Source organism: Cinclus cinclus, chromosome 2, assembly GCF_963662255.1.
Source record: "Cinclus cinclus chromosome 2, bCinCin1.1, whole genome shotgun sequence".
Taxonomy (NCBI): Eukaryota; Metazoa; Chordata; class Aves; order Passeriformes; family Cinclidae; genus Cinclus; species Cinclus cinclus.
In genome coordinates, this window is record NC_085047.1 from 637,375 (window position 1) to 662,470 (window position 25,096).

Consider the following 25,096-nt stretch of genomic DNA (forward strand, 5'->3'; position numbering starts at 1 on the left):
TGTGGGGTGGGGATGCTCCGTGGGATTGGGATGCTCTGATGGGTTGGGATGCTGTATGGGATTAGGATGCTCCGTGGGGTAGGATGCTCTGTCGGATGAGGATGCTCAGCAGGATGTGGTCACTCCGAGCCTGCTGCTCAAGGCCAGGCAATCCAATTAGAGCCGATGCAGCCCGGGGAGGGTTATGATTCTCCTCCTAATGGCTTTGGAATTGCCATCTGGAAACACTTCCGAGCAAGCAGCTCATGCCCCAGGGCAGCGCCTTATACACTACCCTCTCGGAGGGAACAGATGATGCTGCGGGCAGTCCGCGGGGCACTACCGCGGAGGATTGTAGCTTTCCCATAACGCAGGACGAGGACCGCGCCCGTTCGGGGCGAGGGAGACACGGGACATTTTTTTTTTTTTTTTTTTTCACATGGAGGAGGCGGCGCCCCTCAGCCCCGGCCCGCTCCCCGAGGCGGTCGCGCCCCGTGACGGCTGCCGGGAGTTGTAGTTTCCCACGCCGGCCGTCCTTGCCTCCCGCGCCTCGGGGACTACATTTCCCGTCATGCCCCGTGCAGGGGGGGCGCGGCTGGGCGGGGTCTCGGGGCGGGCCCGGGCAGGAGGAGGGGGAGGAGGAGGAGGAGACGGCGGGGCGGTCGCTCTCCGTTAATCGCCGCTGGACAAAAACCGGCCCCGCTGGACCGCCCAGCGCTCCTCGCCCTCCTCCGCCTCTTCTTCTCTCCCGGGTGATGCGCGGTGCGGCGGCGGGCGTGGCCAAGTGAAGGAGCGGCGGCTTCTCCGTCTTCATCCTCCTCTTCCTCCCTCCTCCCCGCGGCCATGGGCGACTGCGGAGCCCCCGGGGACGTGAACTCCAACGTGCTGGTGGCCCGCAGCACCGGGGACGCGCAGCTGGACAAGGCGGTGTGGCAGTGGCTGAGCTGGGACAAGGTGGGCGAGCAGCCGCGGTTCCCCCGAGCCCCTCCCGGCTGCGGCACCCCCGGCCCCGCTCCCGTCTTCTCTCTCTCCCTTCCTCTCTCCCTCCCTCCTTCGTTCGCTGCCCTTCGGAGCGCAGCCCTGGGTCGGGCGAGTGCGCCAGGTGCTCTCGAGGAATCCCACAGCAGCGCGGGGAAGGTGCGGCTGTGCCTACCCGGCACTCACCTGTGCAGGGATGGATGGATGGAGCCATCCTGGTCCCTGGAGTGCTGCGCTCACCTGTGCAGGGATGGATGGATGGAGCCATCCTGGTCCCTGGAGCGCTGCGCTCACCTGTGCAGGGATGGATGGATGGAGCCATCCTGGTCCCTGGAGTGCTGCGCTCACCTGTGCAGGGATGGATGGATGGAGCCATCCTGGCACTGGCCCCTCCTTCTCCCTCCTTAGCCCCTGGCTGGAGTGGCCAGCTGGCAGGAGAGAGGGATGGATAGATGGATGAGTGGCTCATTAAAATGCAGCATGAGTCTGTTTTCCCTGAATTTAACCCCTCCACAGGAAAGAAAACAGCCAGGTTCCAGCATCCCCCTTCTCTTTTCAGGGCCAATACGTTGTCAAGAGCACTGCAGACTTTGTTAATTTGGGTTAAGCCGCCCAAACCCATGACAACAGTGTGGTATTGGAGGGTATTTTGCTTGCCGTTGAAAGGGTTACTTGGAGTTGTTTTTTTTTTTTTTTTTTTAACTGGTTTGTCTAACCATCATGGCCTGTGCTTTAAAACGATACCTTGATGATGGGGGAGGGTAAACTACCATCACACCAGTGGTTTAGGCTTCCGAGTTTTTTTTTTTTTTTTTTTTTTTTTTTTTTTTTTTAAGGTTTTTCTCTCCTGATCTTCTTTTGCCTTTATTTTTACTAACTAGGACTGCCAGTGTGTTGGTGCTGTTTCCTCTTTAATTTCTTCCTGCCACGATCAAAGCAGGAGAGCTGCAGCAAATGCCGCCTGATGGCTCTGAGATGAGCTTTCTCCCACTTGGAAATGTGGTCTCTCCTCCTGGCTTTGCAGAAATTAACAGGTGCCATCTGCACCTTCTGCACTCGGAGCTGCTGCTGTGAGAATATCTGGGAATGGTGGCACGGGGGAGGGAAGGAGTGGAGAAAGGAAACAGTGTTCCTGATAACGCATTTCACAACCCAGTCTGAACTCCAGTGTCTTTTTTTTTTTTCCTTTTTTTTTTTTTTTTTTTTTTTTTTTTGTTAGTGTATTGAAAGGCTTTTGTTGTTTTGTCTTTCTTAAAAATGCATAAAGTTAGAACTTCCACCGTGGCGGGGGAATACTCAGGTTAAAACTGGCAACAGTGAAATGTCCCCATTTCTAGAGCTCCTTCTAGGGCTGTAATTAACAGGGGAAACACAGACTGCAGGGTCAGTGTGAGTGTACCTGTTTGCCCTTGCTTCCCTAGGTGACAAACATGACCTTTCCTATAAAGCTGCTTGAACCTGGGGAATTCGTGGCTACGTGGAGAGGTTTCCAAGAGAGCTCCTGGGAAATTTGACAACTCACCTGGAGGAGGAGGAGGACTGGGGGCTGCTTTCTGGGGCCGGGGGTCTTTCAGTAGAGGTGTTAACGGACCAGGTGAAGGTGTTGTGGGAGGGGACGGCAGGGAGAAATCAGGAAATGTGGCACGAGCAGGGATTGTTGGTCCAGTGCCCTTGTGTTTTGCCACAAACCAAGTAAGTGGGGACATTGCTGCTTATCAGATTCGACCCACCCCAGGGACTTTTTTGTTGCCTCTGATCAAGGAAAAATCCATGTGCTCTGCTCCCAGCTGTGGGAGGCTTTTGTCCTCCAACTTAATTGAAAATTGCTTGCTGTAATTAATTACCAGAGTCGTGCTCTGCGTCCTTTGTGGTTTGGGTGTTGGTGCTCGCCTCGCCTGAAGCCCTGGGTGAGTGGACGTGGGATGAGTGTCCTGCTTTCCTCCCCTTCTCACCGGCGTCCTGCATCCTCCTTAATGCTCCTGGCATTCTCCCCTTCCCATCCTCTCTGAGCCAGGCTTTGGTGGGGGGGGGGGGGGGGCGGAACGACACGGCAGTGCCTTTTGTCCAGTCCTCCTTGGTAAAGTATGTGAGCAACTAGTCATTGTTCCCCACTTTCTCCCTTTAATCCCCTTTCATCCGCTTCCAGGTGTTCCTGCTGTACTCCCACGTGTGCTGGAGCCTGGCTGGCGTGGCCAGCTGCTCAGAGCAGCCCTTGTGTACACACTGCTCCTGGCTGGGCTACCTGGGACGGGCTTTGGCAATTTTAAAGAGCTGCTTGAACCCCACATGAGGGAAGGGGAAAGCTGGAATTAATTATGCAGGAGCTGTTTGCGCAGCCCCATTTCCCTGCATTGTCCCTTGATTTTTAATAATTGATGGGCTCAGTATCGCTGTCTCTGGCTGTAGAGTGGAGAGCTTTTCCTTGCTGCCTGGGTGGTTTTGGAGTGTCCCTTGGTGTTCTTCGAATTCTTGTGGCTTTCGAGACGCTTTTTCCAAGAGGAAATGGGCTTGGCGGTTTGAGACCGGCAACTTGCTCCAGTCGTTTGACTTGCAATATTTTTGGTTATTAAGACTTCGGAGTGAATTTTTAAGAATGTCGGGAAAACGAAGGCCACAGAAAAATTCATTGAAATGCAAACCACCCCGGGACTTCCCCCCCACACACCTCCTTTCAGCAAAAGGAACAAGAATAGAGTATGCAAAACAAACAAAAATTACCGTGAGTAGTAAATTGCCAGTTGTTTTGACAGGGTGTTAGCTTTGGAATCTAACTCCGGCGGTAAGTACACGTGATTAACATGATTGGGTGTGAAAGATCTGTCGGGAATACTCGGTTAATGCCTTTTGTCTTTAATTCCCCACTTGTTCCGAATGCGGAACCCTGAGGAGCCACAAAAGAAGTGCGGCTGTACCTCAGCAGGCAGCTGGGCAGTACGTGGAGAGCAGAAAATTTGGTAGAGAATACATGTATTTTTGTTGTTGTTGTTTAATAGTACTTTAATAAACATTTCTGAAATGTGTTGCGCAGTCCCCTGCGGGTTATGACCCCAGACCTCTGATTCTGGCGGTGACTTCTTACGAATGGCTGCTTTATATGTCTTAGTGTAATAATTTTCGAGGAAGAATTATTACAGAACTTGTTTGTTTTTTTTTTTCTCCCCCCTGGTGTTTATGTGAGGGGAGAACAGCTTTGAGCATTTTCGTGTCACCCACGCAACAGCCTCCCTGTCTCTGCCCCAAATGTTTGATTTGCATTTCTGTGTACTAAGGGGAAGGTTCTGCCAGGCTCCTTCTCTCTCCTGCTCCCTGGGAGAGAGAGCCCTGCGAGGACGCACCTGGGATGGGATATTGCTGGTGGATGTCCTGCTGTCCCTTTGTGCCCCAGCAGGGTGTGTTCAGGTGGCACCGGCCTCTCCCAGGGCCACTGTCACCTTATCTGCCGCCTCCCCGCGCAGCTGGCCCTGGGCAGGAGGAGTCTTTTCCAGCAGGAGCAGGTGGCTGCTGATTGTGGCCTTGGCTTGGCCTTTCTAGGCCGGGCTGTGCGTGCTAAACACTGGCAGATGTGCACCAGAGAAAACATGGAGATGCATTACACACCATTAATATCTACTGGGTCAGTATCATATATTTATTGCATACACATTTATGTTATTTATCTGTTAAATATGGAATTGTAATGTGGACCTATTATATGCTGTTACACATTTGTGTTATAAATCTATTATAGCATGGGCTTATTGTCGAGGTTATTGGTTCATTTATGTATATACACATGTATTACGTCTGTTGGAGTTTATTCATTTATTATGAAATCGAAGTTTTCCTAGTGTTTTAGGAGGGTGATCAAATAAACAAGTGTGCGGAGTTTTCTGTAGGAATTTTGGTGCTGATGGCATGGCTGCAAAGTGTGCCATGCCAGGGATGTTCCCTGGGCTTGCTGGGATGTTCCCTGCCCAGCTTTAAGCTCCCTGCCATCCCAGGAAGGCTGGCTGGCCAGCAGTGCAGAGGTCTGACACGTTTGGGTGTTGAAATAAATGCTGTTGTCATGTCAGCAGCATCCCCGCACTGCTTGCCTTCAGGTGGAAACCTCCAGTGTCTCAGCCCTTCCCTCCTGGGAATCTGAATGGCTTTGTTAGAGCCATTGGGATGCAGGGATGTCTTAAAGCACTGCCTGTTGAGTAACTTTTTGTATTTTTGTATCAAACAGCCTAGTTTATTTCTGCAGAAGAGAGGAAGCTTTAGGCAGTTTTGTATCAAGGTTGTTTTTTTTGGTTTTTTTTTGTTTGTTTTTTTTAAGGATATTAATCATTCAAACCCTGTAGTTTGAAATCTCTAAGGAACTCTTGTTTTTTGCGCTTGGGAAGATGAGCCATTGTGAAACCCTTCAGATGTATGACTTGGTTTCATAACTACTAAGCAAACCAGTAAAACCCCTTGTTTTTTTTTTTTTTTTCCCCCCCAGGATTTACCCACTCCTGTGGATTTCCCTCTTTCTGTTGGCCCAGGGGTTTCATGTCATGTCTAGAAAGCTTGGAGATTTTCACTTACAACTTTTTTCTCCTACTTTGTTTTCTGCAACTTCAGCCTAACTGAGTGTGACCTGAGCAAATTAAGAAAAGCTGTTTGTGTGCTGTTTTGGCCAACTCACTTTTATTCCTTAGGAAATTAAGTAGCTTCAGTCAAAAACGCTTGTTAATCTATTTTTAAGACAAATGTTTGTTCCATTGCTTGAGCATTGCCTCAGTTTAGCACAGCTCCATAAACTATGGAATGTGTGGCTTCTATTCTGTTTTTGCAGGAAAGCAGTCCAGCGTGTCCCAAAAAGCTGTGGAGGATGCTGTGTAATTTAATAATTGGATTTTAAAGCAAAGCTGTGTGCTATGCTAGTCTGAAATGAGGTTTTCAGTGCTTTTGCCTTGGATTCTTTTCACATCAGTCATTTGTTTTCTGGTTGGCTGCCTGTGAACTGCTGAAAGAGAAACTTTCACTTTTGTAATTTAATATCTATTGTGCCCCATTGTTTTGGTCTCTTTTTAGGCCTGTGTTTAGCTGTGCAGTGAGCAATGTCTTGCTTTGGTTGCCAGGCCATCCAGGACAATGATGGCTCGCCTTTTATTTCAGAGCACACAGAAATGAAAAGTTAATTGAAATTCACATGCCTAGTGTTCAGGGTCTGCTATCAAGCTGCAGAAATAGTTGCAATGTGTTTTACTGATTTTTTTTTTTTTTTGTTTTTTTTTTTTTGTTTTTGTTCCAGTGGATGTGCACAGCTCATGTCTTTGTGCTTTTCCCAGCGTTTTGCCAGTCCTGGAGAACCTCCCCCTGCGTGTGTGTGTGTGAGTGTGTGTGGAACGTGTTTCCCAGCGCTGCTGGAGCTGCCTGACCTCTATTTTAAATGTCAGGGGTGCTTCACCCCTTCCCTGCAGATTCCATCTGCCTTTTTTTAACCTTTCCTTGCCACCCTGCTTGAAGCAGCACCACTCCAGAGAAGCACTCGTGCCCCCAGAGCTGTGTTTTGCACCTCAGCAGTCCTTGTTTCTCCCAGCTGTGTAACCACTGCCTCTCTCTCCTCTGCTGTGCGTTTGGGGTCTGGGAAGTGCCCAGTCCAAGCTGGGGGTCAGCCCACAGCCCCAGTGTCTGGGTGGCCAAATTAATTCAGTATTAGCTGGATAACTATGAGGAGAAAATTTGTGCACTTGAGGGCTCCTGGCTGTGATGGTGGTGCAGATTTAGGGAGGCCCTGACTGAGGAGGGGGATCAGTCTGGATAAGATCCCAGCCTGATGCAAAGCACCCTGTCCACTGCCGGAAGGGGCTTGGAGCCTGGTCCAGTGCAAAGGGCTGGGATAGGGTCCTCTCCAAGGTCCCTTCCAACACAAACCACCCCGTGACCTCCATGGTTTTGCTGGGTCTGTTTCCTGTGGGTGGGGAGGAAGGAAATGCCGCTTTGAAGTTGGGACTTGTGTCTGTCCTCCAGCGGCGGAGATGGGGAGTTGGATTGTGTTATTATTGAACTGTGCTTTCTGCCTCGGAAAAACCCGTTCCAAAGTCTGTGATCCTCATGCGGAGCAGCTGGAGGGTGCCTTAATCACATTGCCATATCAGTGGCAGTGAGAGCTCTGGGATCTGTAGTTAACAAGGATAACGTGGGAAGAACGTGAGAGAAGCGAGTGGCCGTGGGGGCTGGTGCACGCGTTTTATTAGGCTAGGAGGAATTGGCTGCAGGAATTACTGGAAACGGGTGAGCGCGTGCAGCTCAGCCCCTGATTCCAGGCGCTGAGCCGAGGCCTCAATCTCCTTTTTCAGAATCAGAAGACGAAGGAGCAGATCGAGAGCTTGCTGCAGGACGGGAAGCACAAGGAGCTGCGGGAGCGCCTGTGCTGCCGGCTGACCTTTGGCACGGCCGGGCTGCGCTCGGCCATGGGAGCGGGGTTCTGCTACATCAACGACCTCACCGTCATCCAGTCCACCCAGGTGAGCTGGGCACGGCCTGGGACAGCCTCTGCCCCGGCTGGGATCGGCTCAGATCCTCCCGAAATCCCGAGCTGGCCCGGTGGGAGCGTGGAAGGTTCGGTGCTCAGAGGAAACGGAGTGGCTTGGAGAGCTTTGGCTGGGCTGGAATTTGGCCAGTGGGCGATCTGTTACACAGCCCTGGAGTTGGAAGTGGGCTGTGACATACAAATAATCTTACGAGCTGCTGTGACAACTTGTGGTATCTGTCAAAAACAAAACAACAAAAAATAGCCCGAACCAAAAAAAGCAAGCGGGCGTTTTGATTCTAGCACAAGCTGTGAACATATATTTGGAGTGAGTGTGTCACAGATACCTAAAAAGTTCATTTCTGCCCAGCTGTAGCCTTGACTGTTGAAAACAGAAGGAGCTGGTATACTTGGAACCCTTGCACTTGGAAAGTCAGTGAAAGGTTTGCTGTGACAAAACTGCTGCCTCTTGCCTACTTTGATGGGTACTTTTTGTAGAAATGGAGCTTCAGCCATAGGAGCGAAGAGCAAGCTTTGGTAAAACCTCTCATTTAATGCTGTGCACTTAAATTTGTTGGCTGGTTTCTCTTTGCAGGCTGGTGCTCTCACCTCCCTTAGGACGTGTGACTGAAATAATGCCTTCTGTTGGCCTTGGATGCAGGGATGTGCTTAAGACTTGGAACAGCTGGGACTCTCCTGAGCTGTTGACGTTGTGTTGTCTGAGTTGTACGCTCCAAGCGTACAAGCTCTTGGAGCCCACGCTCTTGTGGAGAGTCCAAATTCCAGTGCTGTTTGCAGAGGTTTAGTGTTGAAGTGTCTGTTTGAAACCCAGCCTTCTCTCTGACTGTTTTGCTCTGCAGTATCTTCTGAGGCAAAAAAAAAAAAAAAAGCTTCCTTTAGGCATCTGACCTGTAAACCGGACACATCCTGGAACAGTGCTTCCTTGGCTTCTGCCCTTCCTGGTCCAGGTGTGCCAGCCTCTTCTGCCAGCAATGCTGTAATGGCACGAACGGCTCCAGGTGGATGCGCTGGGAGCAGGCTGAGGCGATGCAGAAAAGAGGAGTCAGTATCTTGTTGCTAGTGCTGGAGTTGCTCTGGACCAGCCCTCTTTTCCTGGAAGTGGAGGAGATTCCTGGGGGCCGTTTCCGTGCTGCTGGGTTGGGAGGTGCTGGCCCTTGCCGCTCCCCCCGCGGCTCAGGCTGGCGGAGCGTGGCTCTGCTGGCTCAGCCACGCTCCTGGCAGAAAAGGGAAAATTTGTGTCGGCAGGCTCGGTTCCTGTTTTCAGTTGTTTATTAAAGTTGTGAATCGAGCTGGGAAAAAGCAGACTCTGGGAAGTGGATTGGAAGTTGTTTCTGAAGTAAACTGCGGCAGAGTTAATCTCTGTTTGAGCGCTCTTGTTTCGGAGGCTGAGGGCACGAACAGTTCTGCTGAGCAGTGGCAGCCCTGGCTCACTGCATTTGTTCTTCCATGGGTCAGGAATAAATGGCCGGTCATATAGCAGACTTGAGCATAATTAACACTTCCTTCCTTTAAAGTAAGCTGTAGTGAAGTTGCATGTGTGTTCTGTGTCCTTCATTCCATCTGTTTTTCAGTGTTTTTTTTTTTTTTAAATTTAATTTTATTATATTGTTCTTATGAAAAGTCAGATCCAGGAAGGTGCAGCATATTCAGCAGTTGCTGTGGACTCTGCTGAAAATTGCCAGGATGTAAACTCCATGTAAAGCCCTGATTCCCTGGTTTTTGTCATGCTTTGATGCATGTCCGGATGCTTTTATTAGTGGGAAAGAAACCTGCCACTGGTCTCCACAGTGACAAAGCCAGCCACCTTTGCATCAAGGATTTTCCTGCTGCTTAGAAAGCAAAGCTAAAGGTAAAAGATGGGAAAACTTTAATGCTGGGCTTTATAAAACTGTTCCTACCTCTCTGGATTTCATCAATAGAAAATCTTTGAGCCTTATTCTTGATTCCATCACTGTTCCCTCACTGCTCTTTTGAGCATGAGCATAAGGGACTGGACATGCTGTAGACTTAGACTTGTTCTCTTCCGTGGGTTTTTGCATCAGGAAATCACCTGGAGCGGGCTGTGGGAGAGGTAATTGTGATACTTCAGTCACCTGAAGAGAATTTTGGCTTGGCTCTGAGGGGCTTGTACAGGTGTATTGCTGACACCCAATAATGAGCTATTAATTATCACCATGAGATGCATCTGGGCCTTGTTTAGAAGTGGTAGAAACTTAATAGCAGTAGCAATTAGGGACATTGTCAAAACCTGAGTCTTGTTAAAGGGACATGGTAATTCTTTAAATTAAGGAACTTTTTCAAGAGAGAATTTAACTCCAGAGGTGCTGGAATTCCTAACTGCCCTTGGGGCACCTGGAAGAAGATGGGTGGCAGCTCAGGTTTAGGTAGTGGAGAGTCTCTGCATTAATTTCCTTACTGACATTTATTGATTTCCTTTTATTTCCTGCAGCTCTCCTCGGGATGTTTGGATAGCAAGCAAGTCCTGTAGGACTGAGTTAAGTTCAGCTGTGGGGTCTGTGGCTGAGCTCAAGGGATTAATTTTAGGCAAACTGCTCCACAGCAGAAAATAAAGACATTGCTGTTTTTCTTCAAAAAACCTTAGCTTAAATCAGGGATCTGTTACGAAGAATCTGCTGTTCGTGTTTTTAGATGTCACTGAGGTTGTTCAAGTCAACTCGAGGAGTTTTTCCTGTTTCTCTCTTCCCTCTTTGCAGCTGTGAATGAAAGTTCTTGGCAGGCTGTCAGGGCAGGGTGAGCACTGTGTGTGTTTTGGGTTCAGTGTGAGGGTGACTTCAGCAGGTGATCCTGCCGTGGCACAGCCTCCAGACCTGCCACCACTCAGAGAGTTATAATTATTTTAAGAATAGCTGCTGATCCATGGTGAGCTGGTTCAGTGCTGGATCTTCAGAGAGGTTCTGGCTGGGAAATGAATGGATGTGAAGGCTGCAGGGGAGGTGAAACTGGAGTACAAGCTGATCTTCCCACCCAAACGGTTGCCTGGTTTTAAGGCAGGTTTAGGACTAGCACTTTGGACACAGTGCTGAAAATGTCTGAGATGCTGCTGTGGGCAGAGAGATGAAGATTAGGCTGACACATCTTATATTGCCTGAGGGGATGGACATCTGAAATACGGATTTTTGTCAATTCAGTATTGAGAAGGTGGATTTGAATAAATGAAACAGGATACAGGTTGAAAAGGAGTGTTTTCTTCTTGGGGGTTTGTTGTTGTCCCGCTCACTTTTATTTCCCACAACAGTTTCTCTGGTTGCTTGCTTGCTTTCAGCAACCGCTGGGGGAAAAAGCACTGCTGCTTTTATGAATATTAGTGATGTGTCTGAGCTGTATTTTGCCTGCTGACATTATCCATCCTTTGTGGAAGGTCACCTTGAATGTTTGAGCATGCTGCAGTCCAACTAATTATTTTCTTTCTTTTTTTTTTTTTCCTTTCTCCAGGGGATCTACAAGTATCTTGAGAGGAACTTTTCAGACTTTAAGCAGAGAGGCTTTGTTGTTGGATATGACACACGAGGTCAGGTCACCAGCAACTGCAGCAGTAAGAAGTATGAGTATTGATTACATTTGCAAGACTAGAAATGAAATTGTGGCTCTAAATGTGTTCTGTCCTATCAGCACTTTTCCTCTTTTGTGATAAACTGGGCACACTCTCTCCTCTCCCTCAGTCTGTTGAAATAGCAGTGAGGAGAAGCTGGGACTAAATCCTTTGTGGTACCAGTTTGCCAGCAAAGGAGGAGTGTAAGGCTGTTTGTTCCACCAGAGAATTGGCAGATTAAATGCACAAGAACATGAGGCTTAGTATGCCCGGAGACAAATGTGAATATGAGGGTAAATTCAGAGATATTAACACGCAGCTGGAAAGCCCTGAATATTAATGCACTTTTAACACTGTCATTCTCTGGTGTTTTACACCTGATGTAAGCTTGCTTTCGGGGAGGGAACAATATCACATACAGCCTGCTCTAACCCAGTGTATTTTCACTTTGAGGGGGATTGTATCTGGAGTGCTTAAAATGTAGGCTTCTGGCCATGGCCAGCTGTGCACTCTGCAAGGAAAGGAGGGAAAACTGCTTCCTCAGTTCTCTAAGCCATCTTAGTCCTTTGTCACTGGGGGGGGTCAAAACACCTGTGGTAATGGCATGCTGTGCAGAAAAGCCAACCCAGTAGCTAATTAGGTAAAGCGAGGTTAATTGTTGTAGTTAGTGTAACTAACAGTTTGTTGTTGTGCTTTTTTTTTTTCTTTTGTTTTTAAATTCTGTAGAATCTAATGTTTTAGGGATGAAAAAGTCCTTGGTAAAATAGAGCACAGAATCCAGTGACTGCCTTCTCTCCCCTGGCCTTTGGGATATGTGTGGTCCATTACCCCCCCCCAGGCTTTGGCACCAGGGGTTTAAACTCACTGGTGACACTGTTTGCAGGGTGTTTGCAAGCCCGGACTGTGTGGGTTATGCACAGTCTAAAAATGTGGGGGTGTAAAGGTGATGTCCCTCTTTAGCCACGCAAAGCCTGGAATTCAGACTTGATGGTAGCACAGTTGTTTCACAAGTCCAAGCAGCACCTCAGTTCCTGGCTGTGTGTCCCTCCTTTCTCCCTGGGATCACGCACCCTTGCAGCAGTGCTGAAATCGAGCTGGACTCCCCAAAAGGGTTTCCAGTGGAAGCTGAGGGCTTTTCCAGCTCTCTGTGGGCAGCAGGGCCCAGGGGGATGCCAGGTCATCCAGCTGTGTCCTGTAACTAACCTGCTGTAAACCAAGCAGAACTTGGGTAGCTTCAGCTCCAAGCTGAGCTCTCAGACTCTTCCAGGTGGTTTCAGGTGATGTTGGGCAGGTACTGTGGTGGAATTCTGAGTCAGTGAAACTTGGGTGGCTGGTGATGGAGAGAAGGCAGTCATTATTAATGCTTGTCTGTGAGAACAAGGGAGCAAGGTGAGCTTTACACCATTTAATCTCTCATCTGTTTGGATTCTGAGACTTCCCTCTATCACTTTCCTGAGTGCCAAAGGAGTCTGATATCAGCTGCCTGGAAGAGAGTGGGCTTCCCTGGTGCTTGAAGGGCAAAGTGGATAATCAAGTGGGGTTTAGAACTATGGGCACTGTTGCTGTATCTAAACGTTCTGGAATAAGGGGTGCTGCTTGGAAGAAATATATTTTAGGAACAGATCTGCTTCCTGGACGTTTTCCGATGCTGCTGAGCAGGGCTGGCAAACGAGTTTTGTGTGGGACACCAAATCCTTTTCCAAACATGCTGACTGCAGACATCTGGTACTTTGGACTTTCTGGGAAGTTGTTTCTGTCCTTGAGCGAAGGATGGGTGTTCTGCCAGGGGGTTCTGCATCTTTGTGTGGGGTATCTGCTTTGTTTGGGTGAGGGGCTGAAGTGCCTTGCTCTGTCCAGGCAGCAGCTCCAAGTGCTGGCTCACATTTTGCAGCCTGAGAACTCCTACCCCTGACCGTGCAGTTTGTAGGATGCCACTCGAAGCACTCTAATGCTTTTTGGCTTGTGCTTCAAGAAACAAGTGGCTGGGGGTGACAGGAGTTCCATCTGGCTCTTGGGCTGCCCTGGGGGGTTGCAGTCACTGAATATTTTATTTTTCCTGTTGGTAGGCTTGCGAAGCTCACTGCAGCAGTCCTGCTGGCAAAGGATGTACTTGTGTACTTCTTTTCCACCTATGTCCCTACCCCTTTCGTGGTGAGTCACCTTCTCATCCGTATTGTTGCACCTCACAGTTAGGGGAGTGTTTGAATTTACTGAGAAAAAGATCTGGCAATTGTCTTAAATTCTGCTACTTTTAATAAAAAAATTAGAGGCTGCTTCAAGGGCGGCTGTAACGAGGATGTTGCTGACCTCCTCAGTGCCTCTGCTTTTAACATCTCAAAAATAGCCCTTTCTAGTCACAGCAGCTTTTTCCTGCATGGTTGTAAATTTTTCCTGTGTGAGCTCTCTCTCTAGTTCCTTTGGCTGGGATGCAGTGATGGTGGCAGGACCCTGTGTGATATTTCTCTCTCTGTCTCTGGTTCCTTTGCAGCCCTACGCTGTTCAGCAGCTGGGGGCTGTGGCTGGGGTGATGATCACGGCGTCCCACAACAGAAAGGAGGACAATGGCTACAAGGTGAGCACAGCCCTGCCAGCACTGGGGACCACGGACTGCTCTGGGTTGGAAAAGGCCTTAAAACTCATCCTGTCCCACGCCCTGCTGTGACAGGGACACCTTCCACTATTCCAGGTTTCTCCAAACCCCAATGCCCAGCCTGTAGCGGGGCCTCCCCAGCGTCAAAAAGCTTTTTTTTTTTTTTTTTTTTTTTGTGTGTGTCCATTAGAAGGATGAGTTTTGCCAAGTAATTAATCCTTCCATAACTTGACAATGCTGGTCTGTGATGAGGACATGAGGCCACCCAATTTGTGTGTCTTGAGCTTCAGTCCTTAGTGACAGTGCCTGATCAGCTGCTGAAGTGATGCTCCAGCGATTTGTGTGTTCGCTCCTGAGGCTTAAAACTCAGTTTAAAACAAAGCCAGAGCTGAGATGAATTCATGCACCCAGCAGGGGAGTGTGCTGAAGATGGGAATGTTATAAGAGTAGATTAATAAAACACAGCAGCCTTGTGTTGTTCCCTGGTTTTCTGGGCATTGAAGAGGGGTGTGTGGATTGGCTCTGAAAGTTTGGGACAAGAAAAACCACCTGCAGCAGCAAGTGCCTTGTTTAAACTGAGGGTGTCCTTCCTCAGCTTTATAAGAACCTGAACTAAACTCTTGACTTCAGCTGAGCATTCTGGAAGCCCTGTGGTGGGTCAGGGAGTGATGGCAGTGTGAGCAAAGGCCCGGAGAGAGCTCTTGAGGGTGATAGAGTTGTTCTTGTCTTCCCCGGAATGGGTTGTAAAGTTCTCCAATAGCCTTGGTTTCTGCTCAGCTGGAGCAATGAGTAAGGAAAGAAGCCACATGAATTTCCCAGGTGCTTCGTTTGTTGAGAAGCAGTTTTGTCTTTTCTGGTACTTTTGTCAGGATGCTGATGTGTTTCCCAAGAGCTGCTTCATCTTTTGCAGTTTCCTGTGTGAATTTCAGCAGCTTCTGAAGGTTTTGGACAGTTTTAACCCAAGGTGACAAACCCAGAGGACGCTGAGGAGAAAACAGAGGCAGAGTCTTCAGTGTGAGCTCAGCCACGCTGTTGGCAACAGACTGTGGGAAAACTGGCCTCTAAATCTTCAGCCAAGATTTTTTTTTTTTTTTTTATAGTTGTGGGTTAGATATGGTGTTTGCACTTTGGGGAGTGTTTCCAGCTGAGAGATTGCAGTTGTTCAGCTGTGGAAAAACACAGACCTTGACACACTGCTTATCTGTTTTGCTTTGGGTTCAAAAACAAGTCATGCTCCCTTTTTTGGAAGGAATGCCAGCCTTGGAGAAGGTGGTATTTTTCTAGTGTTACACAGTTTGCACAGCACTCCCAGATGTCAGTGCCCAGTTTTGGTTTCTTAGGCAGAAAATAGGTAAAATCCTATAGCCGTCATCAGATGAATCATCTTCACAAATAAACTGTGCCTTGGTTTCCTTCAACTTACCCCAGGTTTATTGGGAAAATGGAGCACAGATCACCTCTCCTCATGATAAGGAAATTATAAAATGTATAGAAGAGTGTGTTGAACCATGGAATGGCTCCTGGAATGAAAATCTGGTAGACACCAGTCCCCTCAGACAGGATCCTCTGAAGAAAATTTGTGACAGCTACATGGAGGATCTGACAAAGATCTGCTATCATAGGTATTGTGTGAAGCAGAAGGTACCTGAGTTAAGCTTTTTAAGTCAGCTGTGGGTTGCATGTGGGAAAACTGACTGCAGACTGTGCTCTCTGAGGTGTCGTTCTACTCAAGGGTCTCACCATCCTTGAGATTAAGCCATTTGGTTGAGAGCTGCCTTTGGGAGTTAAGGCACTGTGAAGCACCCCAGTGGAAGCCATTTAATGCAAGTGAATGTGCTCTAAGAGTTCTGAATTAAATGCAGAAGTTCAGAGTAAAAGTGAGGTGCCCATGCATAAAATAGATCCAGTCTAAAGGTTAGGTGGGTCAGAAGATTGGAATGAAAGGAGGATGGATGCCACGAAGCAGATCTGGAATAACATTTTAAGGTGGTGGAAGAGCTTGAGTTTGATGTAGAAATCAACAGTTTATTCGTGGGAGACTTTGATCTGTTTCAGCAGAAGGTAAATATTTAATTTTTTGGGGAGAAGCTTTTAACCCAGCAATTTCTAGTGCAGAACAAGCACTTGGATTCGTGCCTTTGACATTAACAGAGAAATCAGCAGAACAGCGAGCAGGGGAATTGCAGTTTATTTTGCTTTCCCTCATGAAAATAGACTTGTTAAATAGCTGAAATCTCATGCAAGTTCTGTTTCCTCCTCAGGGAGCTCAATGTGCAGACCAGTCTGAAGTTTGTGCACACCTCTTTCCATGGAGTGGGACATGACTACGTGCAGTTGGCTTTCAAAGCCTTTGGATTTCAGCCCCCCATTCCAGTACCTGAGCAAAAAGATCCAGATCCAGACTTCTCTACTGTCAAATGCCCAAATCCTGAAGAAGGAGAATGTGTTCTGGTATTTTGGGTTTTACTCGATGAGATTTCTGGGGGGGGAGGGTGACACAAACTGAGGGAGAGAGCAGGGAGAGCCTGCTTTCAGCTGTGTTCATACAGGGGGCAATCTATGGGGCATTTTTCTTTTCACTGGGTGTTAGGTGTCAGTAGGAAGGCTGTGGGTTTGTTTACTCTTAATTATGGGGTGGTGTTTTTTTTTGTGGGTTTTTTTTTTTTTATGCCCTCTCCTTTTCTCACCAGGAGTTGTCGCTGAGGCTTGCAGAGAAAGAAGATGCAAAAGTAGTGGTGGCCACTGATCCAGATGCAGATCGACTGGCAGTGGCAGAACAGCAGGAAAAGTAAGTGATGGGGCCCTTTTTTGTGTCTTGCTGCAGGGAAGGTGGTGAGAGTCACAGAATGTCACAGGCCTTCAATCCACTCATAATATGGATATTTCTCCTTCTAGTCTCATCCTTTGGTGTAGCTCCAAATGCATTTTACTTCAGTTCACTCAGCAAAGACTAGATTAAATACTTACTGGTGTAACAGTGAATGGCCAAGTAAAGCTCAGCTGTAAACTGAGTGGTTAGTGAAGACAGTAAAATCTTGTTTACTGTGTTTTCATACTGATGAAAATACTGTTTATGTCTTACTTATATCATACTGTTATATCTTACTGATGTAACAGGCAAGCCTTCCATGGCAGTTGCCATGGGCTTTTTTGGTGGAGTGTTTTGGGCTTTTTTTTTTTTTTTTTTTTTTACGTATTTAAAATTTTCCTAATTTGTTTTCCCCTGCTTGTTCATATTGAATGGTAGTTATTTTTATCCCACCAACAGGCCCCAGTTCTGATGGCTGTGTAAGTAAAAGTTGTGCAGGCCCTGCCTGACTGCAGTGTGCAGCTTGCACAGACTGCCCTGTAGGGATGAGTTCTGGACTGCTCTCTCCTGCTGCTGGGCCATCCAAGGTCTGAGCTGTGCTGGAGCTGCCAGCCAGGAGACCCTGGGGGTGTGTTTCCTTGCTGGCAGAATGCTCTGGGCTTGTAAATCCTTGAGGTGTGGTGAGTGTGGAGTCCTGTCAGTACGGTGGCTTTGCCTAGAGCAGCTTGTCAGTGCTGTGCTCACATCCTGGGTGTCCAGTGGCTGCAGACTTCCTCTCCCCACAGTGGCTGCTGGAAGGTGTTCACGGGCAATGAGCTGGCAGCCTTGTTTGGCTGGTGGATGTTTTCCTGCTGGAAGGAGAACTGCTCCCCAGATGCTGATGTGAGCAACGTTTACATGCTGGCAACCACGGTCTCCTCCAAGATTTTGAGGGCAATTGCACACAAAGAGGGGTTTCACTTTGAGGTGAGTGTGGGTTGTGTGTTATTGTGTCCATCAGAACCCTTGCTGGTGACCTCAGGGAATCAAAAGTAGGCAGGGACTGACTTCGAGGCTTCTGGCTGGGAGTTTTGAGGGATTCCAACTCGCAGAGAATCTCACAGACCTGATCTCAGTGTCCTCAGTGTTCTGGGAGATGAGCGTGGGCAAAGCTCAGTAACAGGGACACAAATGAACACCTGAATTCCAGGTAACCAGGGCTGAGGTGTTCCTGTTATTTCCCTAGAGAGGATTTCTGCTGTGTGAGAGAAGGGTGCTTTGTGCAGCCTGCCTGTCCACTCTGAGTGTTGATGGCTTTGTAATGAGCACGTGGAGGTTACACAATGGCCCTTCAGATGCCCGGTGCCTGCAGGTTTTAAATTTGGGTTTACTTCAGGTGGGGATGGGCAGAGGAGCTCTCGTGATCGGATCTTTAATGCAGCTTTAAGAACTTCCTGAAAAAGGAACTGGGGGTGCTCCCTCCAGACTGACAGTTTAGTTCCTGCATCCAAATTAAATCTGATTTCTGTTGGATGCTAGCCAGAAGAGAGGTGAGTGCCTGAAATCATAACACAAACATAAAGGGCCAGGCCTTGTTTACCCGTGTCTTAATTAAATCTGCATGCAATAGGAATAAATCTTTTTCCAGATAACAAGGAACGTAAAGCTGAAAGTGATTCTGAAAACCATTTTGAGTGACTGGCCAGAAAAGCTAGGCTTTGTTTTTATTTATTTATTTTTTTTGATTGGACAGGTATGTACTGGACTGAAAGGAAAAGATAAGCTAGGAGTTTACTGAACCTCATAGCCTTTTCTAAAAGCTCCCCCTCATTTTTATTTGTGACTTCCTTCTCTCCAAGAAACATAGTTTCTAAATTTTTGACTGCTTTTGCACAGTTTATATAAAAAAACCCCAGCACAGTGCTCTCCCCTCCCAGCATCCAAAAATGTCGCTTTTATATTTCTGTAGCATTTCCTCCTGAGTAACTGTGTCTCATCTGATGAGCAGCAGGGATGATCTGATGTGATCTCAGAGCACCACATCCCTGACACACTTTTTCCTTGCTTTGATACTCGTGTCCTGGTTGAGTATCCACTAGGAAAATGCTCTCCAGTGGCTCTTTGCCTTGGACTCAAGAAGATATGACTTTTCTGATGCTTCTTTACTGTCTGTCTTCTGCTTGTCAATTAATTAGATTTAAATTTAAGGAAATAACTTTAAAAAAATCAGAAAATTCAAAATACCTTGTTACATTTTTCTCTTTGGTTGGGTCTTTTTTTTAAGTCTGAAGTGAAGGCAACAGTGGCTATGCTTTTTTTTTCTTAGAATTGAAACGAAATTGCAAATGTGTATCTAATTCACTCTTTGTTTGTTTGTTTTTTTTTTTTTCTTTTTCCCCCCTCCTGTTTTAGGAAACACTCCCTGGCTTTAAATGGATTGGAAGCAGAGTAAAAAATCTCCTAGATAATGGAAAAGAAGTTCTCTTTGCATTTGAGGAGTCTATTGGTATGAGTGCTGATATCCCTTTAAACTGTGGAGAACTGGGTGGAGGGGTGGGGGGGGGGTAAGTGTGACTATGACAGACTGATCTTAGTAATGAAATAAAACACACAAAGTGCTTTATTTTTTCATCCTGCTAGTTAATAGCACGGATATTTTGCTCTCATCAAACTGACTTGCCAACTCCCTTAATAAGTTGTATCTGACTTGCTGATTCTGGTGTTGTGCTTATATTTCCAGCCCTTTAACCCCCAAGTTAATGAGATTTCTCCTGCCTGTGCAGCAATAAAGCAGCATCCGTGTGCAGGCCAGTTTTCCTTTATGGCATCGAAGGTTGAAACTTCGGCCAAGTAAATCAGTGTAGTAACCTGTCAGGTTATTTTTCCACCATCTTTTCTTATTTTATTTTTTTTGTCCCAGGCTTCATGTGTGGCACGTCAGTGCTGGACAAGGATGGAGTGAGTGCAGCTGTGGTCATTGCTGAAATGGCCACTTACCTGCAGGACCAGAGCCTGACCCTGGCACAGAAACTCGTTGACGTTTATGAAACGTGAGTGGTGTTTTTTCACTGGAATATTCTACTTCACTGCTCTGGAGCTGGGAGTAATCTAAGGAGCTGTTGTTTAACTCTAAATGAATGTATGTGAGCGAGTGTTTGTGTCCCTCAGATGTTTCCTCGATGCAAGTTGTTGTGGGGTTTTTTGATGTGGGGAGGTGGATTTGCAGCCCATCACTAGGGCAGATATCCCGGGGTGGCTCCAGGAGGGCTGGACAAGGGAGTTGGGACAGGATACAGGGAATAGCTTCTCAGGGCCAGAAGGGGCCTGTAACAGAGCAGAGGTGGAAGGGTTGGCTTTGAAGACAATCCCAGCAATAAAACAGGGATTGCGTTTGTCACAGCTGAGCCTTGTGCCGAGGTCTTTCGGGTACCGCACGTGCCAAAACCTTCCGAATCTTACGAGTGGGAGCGTTAATCTGCTTGCAGGTATGGCTATCACATATCCAAGACTTCCTATTTCCTGTGCTATGATCCTCCCACTATCAAAAGGATATTTGAGAGGCTGCGGAACTTCGACGGCCCTCAGAGCTACCCCAAATGCTGTGGGGTTTACAACATCTTACACGTCAGGGACGTGACCACTGGCTATGACAGCAGCCAGCCGAACCGCAAGTCGGTGAGTTACGGAGTGTTTCTGCAGAGGGGGGGGCCTGCAGGACCCAGAGGGGAAATCCAGAGGCAGGCGCGGGACGCGCCGCTCCTTCCGATCCGGCGACGAAGGGCCCGGATTGACTGGCTGAGCCTGGTGCTCCCGCCGGCTCCCGAGCTCCCGGCTGCTGCCCCGGTGGGAGTAAGGGACCGCTGCTGTTCCGCAGGTGCTGCCGGCGAGCAGGAGCAGCCAGATGATCACGTTCACCTTCCAGAACGGCTGCGTGGCCACGCTGCGCACCAGCGGCACCGAGCCCAAGATCAAGTACTACGCCGAGATGTGCGCGCTGCCCGGGCACAGGTCAGCACCTCTCACACGCCGTGGGCTCCTCAGCCTCCTTCACAAACCCTTCGCCTCCAGCTAACGAGGGATGGCGTGGCAAAATCACACTTGTTTAGGCTAGGGGAGCTCTCAGATCAGAGTCCAACCTGTGACCCACCTGGAGTGTCACATCCAGGCTTTTCTCTCTGCTCTGAGGTGCTGCTGCTGGTGGGTGTGTTGGCAGCCAGGTGTGTTCTCCTGCTCTCTTTGGGAATCTGCTGTGTTACTCTGAGCTGCTAGAGGGGAACTCGATGTTGCTCGCCTGGGTTGAGCTTCTTCCAGTTTACAAGGGGCAAAGGGGAGAGGAAATCCATGGTGCGTTTACACCACAGGAACCTTTTCTCTTATGGAATCACGGAGTGGTTTTTGTCGGGAGGGACCTTAATGACCACGTCATCCCACACCCCCTCTGCTGTGGGCAAGGACACTTGCCACTGTCCTGGGTTGGACACCAACCTGGCCTTGGACACTCCCCGGGGTGGGGCAGCCACAGCTGCTCTGGGCAGCCTGTGTCAGGGCCTCCCCACCTGGCCATTGCAGTAATAATTGTAATTAATTCAATTAAAGAAGAAGGACAAAGGCCGCTAGAGGGCTCTGGGCACCATCTCTAAAAGTCACTTCCAACCCAAACCATTCTGTGGTTCCATGATGATCCCTGCTGGAGAGGAGCTTGTTAAAGCAGGCAGTTCTGCTCCTTTAAAGTTTGCAGTGTCTACACCTGGAGGGGTAGGAAGTGCAACAGAACAAGTCCATCCCCTTCAGGTCTGGCTGTTTATTTCTTTATGCTTGGGTGTTTCCCAAACCTCTGACCTGGTCGTGTTCCCTCCTGCAGTGACAAAGGTGTGCTGGAAGAAGAGCTGCAGAAGCTGATAGAGGCTTTGATTGACAATTTCCTGGAGCCTGCCAGCAACGGGCTGACCTGGCGCTCTGCGTAGAGCCCCGGTGCTCCCAGGAGTGGAACCAAGGACCCAGGAGCAGAACCAGTCTCATCTTTGTGTGTGTGTGTTTTAAACAGCTGCATTCTTTTTCTGTCAAGAAGAAGCATTCTTTTGTCAGGCTTTTCACCAAATTGGGATAAGGAGAGGAGGTCAGAGGAAAGGATAGCATCTGTCGTTGCAGTTTTCAGTCCTTTTGACCAAAAGTTTTAACTCGGCCATGCCAATGCAATTGAATTGCCCTAGTACCTTTGAGGCAGCTGAGCTTAGCTGTTACACCTTGTCTTAAGCTCAGTTCAGGTACCTAAAACACCTCTTTTTGGTGCGTGGAATGGTTTTAAAGGGGTGATCACTCCAAACTGACAACGAAGGCTGCTTCTTTCCCCTGCAGCTCTGTAAACCTTCCCTTCAGGTCTGCACTTGCAAAAGCATCAAAGCAGAGCTCAGAATTTCTTATTTAGGCAAACTGTTGACATTTTTCAGCTACCTAACAATTCTTCTGTTGGTAAAGGTGTTCTTGGGCATTGTAGCTTTTCTGTGTGTGTATTAAAATGATTGGCAGTGAAACAGTAGTGGCAACAGCTGCAGCTTGGGGTTGGAATTGCTTGGTGCCTTTCCAAGCTTTCCAAAGGAGCAGGAACTTGGTCATTCCTTGGTAAAAATTGCCTCTTCTGACTACCATAGGCTCTGTAGCTCCATTTTTTTTTTTTTTTTTTTTTTTTTTTTGTGTCCCACATCTCTGAAGTGTCTTAAGCTTTCTTGGTTTTCTGTATTCATTACTTGGAATGGAAATGCTAGTCAGTGAGTTGTTGGTTTTTTTCTGGCTTGAATTCATTTTGTCTGTGTATTAAAGATGAGGAAAAAAAAAAAAAACAAGGAAGAAAGTGGAGATGACACACTGGCACAGTTACCAAATTGTCATTTTTTTTTTTTTTTTAATTCTTTTTGGTCATGTCCTGTCAGGTAATTTGTTAAAATAGCAATTTGCAAATCCTATAGTTCTTTAAGGGTTAATTTTTAACAACTTATCTCATTTGTTTTTTCCCTTTGCTCAAGTAGCAAGTGAGACTGCTAATCACACTTTCCAAAAAAAAAAAAAAAATAAAAACAAAACCCACCCAAACCAATACTCAAGTTCTCCTCGGGGTTATATCATATTTTTGGACAATAAAGGCAGTGTTTTGGGCCACAGGAGAGAGCTGGTTCTGCACAGCTCCCTGCTGTCATTGACAGCCAGTAAAGAGAAATAGCAGCAATTGAGTGCTGGCTTTTAACTGTGCTGGAAATTATGATGGGATAAAGACCCTAAGGTGCTCTGGAGTTTGAGTTCTGTTGCTTTGCCACTGTTGTTGCCTCTCCAAATTGATCCTCCCTCTGATGATGCCCTTGCAGCTGGATGCCATAGGATGGCACAGGGTAGGTTTGTGTGTTGCCTCTCCGTGGCTTCAGAGAGCCCTGAGGTTTGGGGGTTTCCTGCTGCCAGCAGCTTTGCACTATATCCATGGAGAGGCATTTCAGTGTCTATGAATGTACGTGTATTAGAGAAGGTCTGTGTTGCACAAATTGTGACAAGTCACTGCTATTTATTTATTTTATTTTTTTATTTTAAGAGAGTATCTCTGAATTGTTGTGCCATCGAGTGAAATGTATCTGATGCCAAAATCTTGGGGTTTTTTCAACCTTGATTGTACGTTTGACTGACGTGGTGGGGAAAAAGAGGTAAACCCTGTTACACTCAGAGGATGCTTCTGCTGTTGTCTGTGCTGGGTAGGGCTGGGAAGGCATTTCTGACTGCTGCTTTGCCTTCAGCTCTCCAGAAAGGGTGCAGATCTGCATTACCACTGCACTGAACCTTCAGGAGCTCTTGCGGTTCCTTCCATTGGCAGCACATTAAACCCTGAGGCATCGAGGGTTTTGTTCTCCAAGTAGTAAAGAAAACAAGTGGCTTGGGGCACAGTTTTTGAACAAACACTGTAAGAAGTGTAGTGTGTGTGTTTGTGATGAGCCCAGCTGTGTGCTGTTGTAGCAGTCCTGTCTTGTGAGTGATGGTTGTGCTCCTACAAGGAGCAGGAATCCGCAGCTCCCCAGATACCTGCTGTGTGCCAGAAATGGAGAAAATATTTTCAAATAAGCGTTGTTGGGAGCTGGTAACTGTTCATAGTCTAGCTATCTTTAATCCAAGAGGAAAACCCAACTGTGGGGCGTTGTGTGTCTGGGATTTTCCCCGTGGGTAGGTCTGGCAATGAGCTGTAGCTGTAGTGATGCTTTTGGGAGGGCAGCAGCAGGCACAACATGTCGAATGTACTTTCAGGGTATAATAATTATTTGCTGTTTTGAAACTGCTGCTACTGTTGTTCTCCTACTGTATTGGAACTGTTTGATGTATTTATACTGCTCCATTTGTGGAACTCCTTTCTGTCATCCCTTACTTCTGTTACTGTGAAGGACTGGAATTCTCGTTTCCTTGCCGTGTAACTTCGTCACGCCTTGTGTTAGAGTTTACTTGGTTTGTGCACAGCCTTCCTTGAGTTGTCAGCTGTTCTTTGCCCCTTCTCAGATAAGAACAAAGGCTTTTCTAGCCGGAGTAGAAAGCAGATCACAGGTCCAAGGACGCTGTGGATGTTGTTTCTGAGGTGCTTCCAGGTAAAACACAGCTGGGCAGAGGCTAAAGCTGCGCTCCTGCGGCCAGTGTTGTTGGGTTTAGGGGCTGGTAAAAGCTGGAGAGCTTGGGTTTGTCCCTTGGCTGTGACAGGTTTAATCTCTGGGGTGAAGTTGTGCTTCCGTGGGCCTGGGGCAGGAGCTTTCCAGGTTCAGGGCTTTGCCAGGCAAGGCTGGATGAATGTCTGTGGGGCAGAGCTTGTGGCTGAGTTTCTGACTGAGGTGGTGATACAGCGTCTGGGGTGCGGATTAAGCGCTTCCAAGTGCAGTCCACGTCTCTCCTGCTGCCCCTCTGGGGGTGTGTGAGGGAATTGCCAGCTCTGGCGTGGCAGAGAAGGAGGGAATGTGTGTAACAGGGAGAGCTGGGCTGCAGCCTTGGCCCAGAGGAGCAGCCTGGTCCCCCCCCTGGTGCTGGGCAGCTGTGGCAGTGCCGCTGCCCTTGTGTCCCCAGCAGGGTAGGACTCCAAGGAGCTCCTGGAGCCTTGCGCGTTTCCCTCGTCAGAGAATTTCCAAGGAGGGGAAATGCACACTCGTGGTGCTTTGTGAGCCCTCCCTGCCAGGCTCCTGAGGTTGTTGGGGGGTTCCAGCTGCCCTTTGTTTACAGGAGGTGCTTTTGTGAGGCGCTCAGGTGGAAGCCAGCAGAGGAAGAAGGGGTTCTGTCACTTGGGCAGGCTGGGATGTGTGTGCTGCTTGAGGAAGCATCTGGGTGGGCTCTACTTATAATGAAACTGTTACCACTTTTTGTTTTCCCTCCCTGTTTCTGTCCTCTCCCCTAAGGAGAGGGGGCTCCCTGCATGGTGACACCTGCGTGGTTACAGCCCAGCTTGATTCCCTCTGCTCAAGAATGGCTTTGTACAAGGTGGTTGAGGTATCTTCAGCTGCATTGTTCTCCTTGCCTGGAACTGTGGCGGGTTCTGGATCTGTACTCCTGTTTACCTGATGTCTGTTCTGTAAAACTTAAGGTGTATTACAAATACAGAGTGAGAATTTGCACTTTTCTGCAGAGTTTCTGTGTATTGCTATGTGGATTTAGCTGAATGAAGTGTTATGAGTAATAAAATATTCCCTTTGTAGTCTCAAGCCATGTTTC

The 25,096-nt window shown here is 48.0% G+C and overlaps 1 protein-coding gene across 3 annotated transcripts; it reads left to right on the forward strand.

Moving 5' to 3' along the window:
- The first annotated feature begins 633 nt into the window (after positions 1-633).
- Positions 634-25,086, forward strand: PGM2L1 (phosphoglucomutase 2 like 1). 3 transcript variants are annotated; one of them, XM_062515274.1, is made up of 14 exons: positions 634-933; positions 7,263-7,430; positions 10,910-11,016; positions 13,073-13,157; positions 13,495-13,578; positions 15,025-15,218; positions 15,858-16,047; positions 16,287-16,384; positions 17,191-17,371; positions 18,797-18,890; positions 19,305-19,434; positions 19,870-20,059; positions 20,259-20,392; positions 21,246-25,086. In XM_062515274.1, exons 1-14 carry the CDS (start codon positions 823-825, stop codon positions 21,346-21,348), a joined length of 1,869 nt encoding a protein of 622 aa, XP_062371258.1. In that variant the 5' UTR covers positions 634-822; the 3' UTR covers positions 21,349-25,086. The 3 variants fall into 3 exon arrangements, with proteins under 3 accessions (XP_062371258.1, XP_062371260.1, XP_062371259.1); XM_062515276.1 differs by lacking the exon at positions 634-933 and adding an exon at positions 2,993-4,570; XM_062515275.1 differs by lacking the exons at positions 634-933; positions 7,263-7,430 and having other exon boundaries at positions 10,389-12,731.
- The last annotated feature ends 10 nt before the right edge of the window (positions 25,087-25,096 follow it).